The sequence below is a fragment of the Trichomycterus rosablanca genome, chromosome 12 (genome assembly GCF_030014385.1).
Source record: "Trichomycterus rosablanca isolate fTriRos1 chromosome 12, fTriRos1.hap1, whole genome shotgun sequence".
Lineage (NCBI taxonomy): Eukaryota > Metazoa > Chordata > Actinopteri > Siluriformes > Trichomycteridae > Trichomycterus > Trichomycterus rosablanca.
This window is the reverse complement of record NC_085999.1, coordinates 40,120,481-40,129,112: the sequence shown is the minus strand read 5'-3', so window position 1 is coordinate 40,129,112 and position 8,632 is coordinate 40,120,481. Positions and strand designations below refer to the sequence as shown.

At 38.6% G+C, this 8,632-nt stretch overlaps 1 protein-coding gene across 1 annotated transcript in view; it reads right to left on the bottom strand.

The window, feature by feature from the left end:
* Positions 1–8,632, bottom strand: part of LOC134324081 (anosmin-1) — a 33,913-nt gene that overhangs the window by 7,879 nt on the left and 17,402 nt on the right. Inside the window, exons 5-9 of the mRNA XM_063005733.1 lie at positions 8,471–8,600; positions 5,579–5,784; positions 5,033–5,168; positions 4,819–4,950; positions 2,992–3,077 (exon numbers count right to left, since the gene is read on the bottom strand). Coding sequence (XP_062861803.1) covers positions 2,992–3,077; positions 4,819–4,950; positions 5,033–5,168; positions 5,579–5,784; positions 8,471–8,600 — 690 coding nt within the window. The remainder of the gene's footprint in view (positions 1–2,991; positions 3,078–4,818; positions 4,951–5,032; positions 5,169–5,578; positions 5,785–8,470; positions 8,601–8,632) is intronic.

Below are 8,632 nucleotides of genomic sequence, written 5' to 3'. Positions count from 1 at the left end.
TACAGAGTGAGATACATAGTGTGATACAGAGTGAGATACAGAGTGAGATACAGAGTGAGTTACAGAGTGAGATACAGGGTGTGATACAGAGTGAGATACAGAGTGAGTTACAGAGTGAGATACAGGGTGTGATACAGAGTGAGATACAGAGTGAGTTACAGAGTGAGATACAGATTGAGTTACAGAGTGAGATACAGGGTGTGATACAGAGTGAGATACAGAGTGAGATACAGAGTGAGTTACAGAGTGAGATACAGGGTGTGATACAGAGTGAGATACAGAGTGAGTTACAGAGTGAGATACAGATTGAGTTACAGAGTGAGATACAGAGTGAGTTACTGAGTGAGATACAGAGTGAGATACAGAGTGAGTTACAGAGTGAGATACAGAGTGAGATACAAAGTGAGTTACAGAGTGAGATACAGAGTGAGATACAGAGTGAGTTACAGAGTTACAAAGTGAGATACACAGTGAGTTACAGAGTGAGTTACAGAGTGAGATACAGAGTGAGATACAGAGTGAGTTACAGAGTGAGATACAGAGTGAGATACAGAGTGAGTTACAGAGTGAGATACAGAGTGAGATACAGAGTGAGATACAGATTGAGTTACAGAGTGAGATACAGAGTGAGTTACAGAGTGAGATACAGAGTGAGTTACAGAGTGAGATACAGAGTGAGATACAGAGTGAGTTACAGAGTGAGATACAGAGTGAGTTACAGAGTGAGATACAGAGTGAGATACAGAGTGAGTTACAGAGTGAGATACAGAGTGAGTTACAGAGTGAGATACAGAGTGAGATACAGAGTGAGTTACTGAGTGAGATACAGAGTGTGATACAGAGTGAGATACAGAGTGAGATACAGAGTGTGATACAGAGTGAGATACAGAGTGAGGTACAGAGTGAGTTACAGGGTGTGATACAGAGTGAGATACAGAGTGAGTTACAGAGTGAGATACAGGGTGTGATACAGGGTGTGATACAGAGTGAGATACAGAGTGAGTTACAGAGTGAGATACAGGGTGTGATACAGAGTGAGATACAGAGTGAGTTACAGAGTGAGATACAGAATGAGATACAGAGTGAGTTACAGAGTGAGATACAGAGTGAGTTACAGAGTGAGATACATAGTGTGATACAGAGTGAGATACAGAGTGAGGTACAGAGTGAGTTACAGAGTGAGATACAGGGTGTGATACAGAGTGAGATACAGAGTGAGTTACAGAGTGAGATACAGGGTGTGATACAGAGTGAGATACAGAGTGAGTTACAGAGTGAGATACAGAGTGAGTTACAGAGTGAGATACATAGTGTGATACAGAGTGAGATACAGAGTGAGTTACAGAGTGAGATACAGGGTGTGATACAGAGTGAGATACAGAGTGAGTTACAGAGTGAGATACAGGGTGTGATACAGAGTGAGATACAGAGTGAGTTACAGAGTGAGATACAGATTGAGTTACAGAGTGAGATACAGGGTGTGATACAGAGTGAGATACAGAGTGAGATACAGAGTGAGTTACAGAGTGAGATACAGGGTGTGATACAGAGTGAGATACAGAGTGAGTTACAGAGTGAGATACAGATTGAGTTACAGAGTGAGATACAGAGTGAGTTACTGAGTGAGATACAGAGTGAGATACAGAGTGAGTTACAGAGTGAGATACAGAGTGAGATACAAAGTGAGTTACAGAGTGAGATACAGAGTGAGATACAGAGTGAGTTACAGAGTTACAAAGTGAGATACACAGTGAGTTACAGAGTGAGTTACAGAGTGAGATACAGAGTGAGATACAGAGTGAGATACAGAGTGAGTTACAGAGTGAGTTACAGAGTGAGATACAGAGTGAGATACAGAGTGAGTTACAGAGTGAGATACAGAGTGAGTTACAGAGTGAGATACAGATTGAGTTACAGAGTGAGATACAGAGTGAGTTACAGAGTGAGATACAGAGTGAGTTACAGAGTGAGATACAGATTGAGTTACAGAGTGAGTTACAGAGTGAGATACAGAGTGAGTTACAGAGTGAGATACAGAGTGAGTTACAGAGTGAGATACAGAGTGAGTTACAGAGTGAGATACAGAGTGAGATACAGAGTGAGTTACAGAGTGAGATACAGAGTGAGTTACAGAGTGAGATACAGAGTGAGATACAGAGTGAGTTACAGAGTGAGTTACAGAGTGAGATACAGAGTGAGTTACAGAGTGAGTTACAGAGTGAGATACAGAGTGAGATACAGAGTGAGTTACAGAGTGAGATACAGAGTGAGATACAGAGTGAGTTACAGAGTGAGTTACAAAGTGAGATACAGAGTGTGATACAGAGTGAGATACAGAGTGAGTTACTGAGTGAGATACAGAGTGAGTTACAGAGTGAGATACAGAGTGAGTTACAGAGTGAGATACAGAGTGAGATACAGATTGAGTTACAGAGTGAGATACAGAGTGAGTTACAGAGTGAGATACAGATTGAGTTACAGAGTGAGATACAGAGTGAGTTACAGAGTGAGATACAGAGTGAGTTACAGAGTGAGATACAGAGTGAGTTACAGAGTGAGTTACAGAGTGAGATACAGAGTGAGATACAGTGTGTTACAGAGTGAGTTACAGAGTGAGATACAGAGTGAGTTACAGAGTGAGATACAGAGTGAGATACAGAGTGAGTTACAGAGTGAGATACAGAGTGAGATACAGAGTGAGATACAGAGTGAGATACAGATTGAGTTACAGAGTGAGATACAGAGTGAGATACAGTTTGTTTTTTCATTGTAATATGAAAGATTCTTTCCGTAGGTGAACTTTGGGATGTTTTGGAGGGTTGTGGCGTACCATTCTTAGCTCTCATCACCTGAAGGTCAATCCCATCCCATTTCATTTAACACCACTACACTCATTTTTACAAGCTGTGATCTGATCTCACTGGAGTAAGTTCACACACACACAAACATTTAAAGGTGGAATATGTAGAAGTCAAGCACTGCATGATGAACCTGAGTGGTGGATTTCTCTGGTGTTTTGGTCTGGTTATGGTTGCAGTGTTCAGGGCTCCACTGGACGTAGTAACGACTCGCCATGTCTGAAACACAATAAATAATAACTGTTATTATAAATAAACATTAAATCTTTATCATTTATGTTTTAATAACAAAACACCTAATTAAGTTTAAAATCTGTTTATGCTTAAATCTAAATATCTGTCATTTTACATTTTACTGTTAAAATAACTGACTTGTTAAATTGTAGAAAATGAAGAACTGCATCCAGTTCATTTAAATCTAAATCCACACAATTTAGCAGAAGCAGACGTTTTATTTACCATACTCAAACCTTATAAAGAGAGGCAATTCTGATCACAATTGTTGTGATCAGAATTAAATAATCTGCCTTCATCATCAGCCAAAGTACAACACATGGCCAAAAGTATGTGGACGTATTATTCTGAAAGTGTTGGCATTAATATAATAATAATGATCAAATTAATGATTTTATGTAAGAATCCAGGTTGGAGTTTCTTTATATTAATAAGTATTTATAATTTAGTCCTAATTACTATTTTGTGCATTATTGTTCTACAGCAGCAGGGACGGTGTTACGACTGTGGACATTCTAGTGTGTTTGTTGCATGTATGTGTGTGTGTGTGTGTGTGTGTGTGTGTGTGTGTGTGTTTCAGGTACTGGCATTATTTGCCAGCGTATAAAAGGCTGGAAAGTGAGGACCGGAAGGAGAGGGGCGTGTCGTTTGCATGCTGTGCTTTGTTCGAGCGTGTGTGTTTGAAGTTTGGAAGCGGTCTCTGTTTGATAGAGACTGTGTGTTTTCTTTAGGTTAAGATTGTTGTGTAATTTGATATATTTTACCGGTTACTGGTCTAATCATTTTCGTTCTTTTCTTTACAGAGTTTGCTTAGAGCTGGCTTTCTTTTTGTTGTGATTCTGAAATTCTACAAATAAATAGCGTGTTTTGGATAGATTGTTTTCCTTGTTATTATTTAATTATTTTAAGTATTATAACGTTACATCCCCTGTCACCCCTAGATCGCTACAGGTCATAACAGACGGCTTCCTGTCAGTAATGAGCTTCTGTTCTCAGTTTAATATCATATAGGACAGTTCCAACCTGAAAGCTGATCTGCTTTATTTTAACAAATAATGTTCCCTGGGGGGTAAGAGGAAGTCTTTGAAGACTTAAACAGGAAGTTTAAAGAGAGAGAGAGAGAGAGAGAGAGAGAGAGAGAGAGAGAGAATACAGCTGAGGTTAAAGTTAATAGAAAAGTTATAAATTAATGATAATAAAAAAACTAAGCTTAGAAACAAAAAGCTTCCTTTTATAAGAAGCTATTATTAATAATTGAATGTATGTTATATTGCAATGGGGGGGGGGGTGTAAATAATCAACCCTTTGTTGTATTAACTTTTAAAGGTTCATTTACTTTCACTGCTGCAGAAAAGCTCTTCGTTTTTATATTATCAACAAACCAGTTACTGATAAAATCTGTTAAAACTCTTAAATTAAAATGATTTTAAGCTTTTGGTACTGAAAGAGTGAGACACAGTGAGAATGAGAGAGTGAGAGTATGATACAGTAGTTGCTTGGGTTGAATCTCTCAGTGTGTGGGTTGAGTTTCTGATCTCATCAGTATTGTGTTGCTGTTGGGGAGGATTTTGTTGGTTTTATTACAGTGATTTGGGACACAGCCAGACGTGTAAACGTGAAACGTTAAATTAAGTCGGAACAACTGAATTAGGCGTGGCCTGCATGCAAAATGAGAGGAACCAATGAAAGGAACAAATAATGTTTATACGACTGAGTGATAGATGACCTTTAGCTTCTGTCCAGGTAACATGGACGTGTAGCCGCCCGTCCAGGTAATACGGAGTTCCAACCTCCACTAAGCTGTTCGGTTTCTTCTCTGGTACAGAAACTTCCTCCTTCTTCCTGAACCTCATCAGATCTGAGTAAATAAAACAGATTTCATCCTGAAACATCATACTGGGATGTTAGAAAGACAGTACTGGTGATTCTGGGGATCGTACTGGGATGAGTTGTGTTGAACTGTAGAGACGTTTTGGAGCTTTTCAGGCGTGTTTGACCCCAGTACGATATGGCCTGTAGTTCCACTGTGTAAGTACTGTTCACCATCAGACCTTCCAGATCCACCCAGTTCCTCACCTGGAACACACACACACACACACACACACACACACACACACACACACACAATACTCAAGATATTAAAGCTGTAACTAATCACAAAGTATACCTGGCACCTCCTACACACAGCTCTTTAAAACTCAGATGTGAGGGGCAGCTTTGATCCAACATTATAGTAGTTAATGTGAGTGAATCCTGAGTGCAGGTGGAACAGAGACCTTGACATCATCTGCTCGGCTTTTTCAGGCTTTTTACTAAAAACAGTTTTAATGGCAAATGATGATTTTTTTACACTAATAAAATAATATCAATAATTTACTCATCTATAAACATTGGTTTAATCACATTTAATTACTTTACCAACACTCCTAAACATTTCCTTGAGGATCAGAGGAACATTCTGGATCAGACAGAAGTGAAAGTTTTACCCCCTCGACGCTCTTCCTCCGTTTCTTTTGGAGAGTTGGGACGGATCTGGCCGGACCGTTCCAGCTCCAGATGATTTTATAGTGATGCACAGGGACGTCGGGCTCCTCAGGAAGCGTCCAGTCTAAACGAGCCGTCACCAGACCGTCAGGATCTGTGGTCATGTTGGACACCTTCAGACCCGATGGACGTGGAGGAGGAGACGGATCTGACAGGAAGAGGAAATCAGAAATGGTGTTTGATTGTAAAGCGTTAGTCCTGGGTTCTGGGGTGAGCAGAGGAACAAGGTGGGGGGACTGAATACACTTATGTTTGGTGTTTTCAGTTTTTTGAGGGATTTAAATGTGTGATTATGAATATCATGGGACAGATGCAGTTGTAAACCAGAGAGCTCTCACATTCCCTAGAAATGATTAAAACTGGACATTAAAAGTGTACATTCAGAATTAGGGCCACTTAGTGCTGCTGCGCTGCCTTTGATAGTAAAGATGAAGAATCCTGATTCAGTCTGGCTCACCAATAAAATGTACTGACCTGATTATTTAAGTAAACGGGGGGTAATTACTTTTTACAACAATGTACTGTAGTTTACCTAAATGACTTGTGTATAAATTGTGAAACTGAGCTGCTGGTTAGATGTTAGAAAACTAAAAAGCCAAATCTGATGAACCACTTTTGTAGCTGCATGATTAAACAATCAGACCCAAACAGAGTAATTAAATAATAAATAATGCTGATAAAACTCTTACTAAAATAAGCATGTTTATATAAAAGAGCAGAATTAACGGCTGGTTGTAACATTTTATTTTGCTGAAAGCAGTTTGGATAGAGGAGAAGCTCTACATGACTGAAGCATGACATAAACTAAAGAGAAACAGAAGCGCGCACAAGCACACACACACACACACACTGCCAATCAGCAATTATCCTATTTAGAGTCTAACCAAACCCCATCTGAAAATAATCACTGCATGCTAACACGTTAGCATTAGCACCACTACATTCATAAAAATAAACGAGATCATCTTCTACTAATTTATTACAGCTCGGAGAGAGAACATGCCAGAGGGTAAGATCAGCTCATGTTTATTCGTGTAGCACTTTTCACAGTAAACATCGTCTCTGAGTAACTTTATATCATTCAAGGAATAAAAACCCTGATGAGCAGCCAGTGGTAGGAAATCCTGGGGTTTCAGCACAAGTGCTGCTTCCAGTGTATTACTGCTTAACATAGCAATGCCACACATTTTACATTTCCATCTGAAGTAAATGTGTTCAAATATTTTAGTTGTTTAGTACATTTAAAACTATTATAAACAGGTGGTCCATCCTTACACAGCTATATGAGATCTCCTCTCAGGTTCTGGACTGAATCTATGTGATGTGATTGTTGGATTGGTTATGCAGAGTGAATGTTCTGCTTTAAGTGAATTAATAGTAGAAATGTGGCTGAACGGTTTGGAAACTGAAACCTGCTGATCTGCTGGATGTTGTAAACACACTTTTACATGAAACACACTCAGAGCTGAAACAGGAGTTTCTCTGAGGCTGAACAGATCCTCTCTTACCTCATTTCTTGGCTTTACACACACACACACACACACACACACACGTCTGCTATGTATTTAACCCTTAATGTTAAACCTATAGGAACCTCAGAGATGTTCGCACTCTGTGTCTTTATTTAAACTCTGTAAAATGTAAAGAGGTAATAACTTTTCCACCTTTTAACACTACTGTGTGTGTGTGTGTGTGTGTGTATCCATATCCATACAGTACCAGTCAAAAGTTTGGACACACCTTCTCTTCAGTGGTTTTTCTTGATTATTTTTATTTTCTACATTGTAGATTAATACTGAAGACGTCCAAACTATGAAGGAACTCATATGGAATTATGTAGTGAACAAAAAAATGTTAAACAAACCAGAATATGTTTTATATTTTACCAACTCTACCTCTGCACAGCACAACTGATGCTCTCAAACACATTAAAAAAGAAAGAAATTCCAGAAATTAACTCTAGACGAGGCACAAACATTCATTGAAAATTATAAAACGGATAGTTCCGGTCCTAAAATCTGATTGGCTGAGCCGCGTTCGAAGCCGTTGTAAAATCCCCGATAAACGCACACCTAGGACCACCTCACATCATTCCATATTAATACACCACTGAATAGAGAAAGTTAATGTTATTTTCGCCCTCATGTTGCCTAGCAACACTGTTAATCGAACTATTTTGCGTCGCGGAAGAATGCTTTATTGTAAGTTTATACACGATAAATACATTTATGAATTAAACATTGTTGTATTTATTATATTTTTTGTTGACCGCCGTTTTATAAAAGCAATAAGCCACTCGAGACCGTGCATTACTGTTATGATTCTCCGCTTCGCGTCGTACCAAAAACGTCGTCCCCGTGCTAAAATCACAGTAACGCACGGCCTCTCGTGGCTTATTGCTTTACCGTTCCAGGTGGCACATCATGAAGCTGGTTGAGAAAATGCAAAAGAGTGTGCAAAGCTGTCATCAGAGCAAAAGATGCTACTTTAAAGAATATAAAATATAAAACATATTCTGGTTTGTTTAACACTTTTTTGTTCACTACATAATTCCATACGAGTTCCTTCATAGTTTGGACGTCTTCAGTATTAATCTACAATGTAGAAAATAAAAAAAAAATCAAGATATCAATAATATCAATAATAATTATACATAACAACAAAATTAATAATATATGACATATATGACTACTACTAATTATAATGTCATTAATAATAATGTTAACACAAACAATAACAATATAGTAATAATAATAACAATGTTAATAAATGTGTATTGTAATATATACTAAATAATAATAATAATAATAGTAATAATAATAATAATAAGTCACCTGTAGAAGATCGGAAGTGTTTACTCGGTGCAGTGAATCCTCGAGTGCCGTGTATGTTCACAGCTGCAACACGGAACTGGTACCACCTACCGGGTCTGATACCCACCAACTGTACCCGCTCCTCAGTGACCTGAGAAGAGAAGAAACATCACGAGTTCAAGT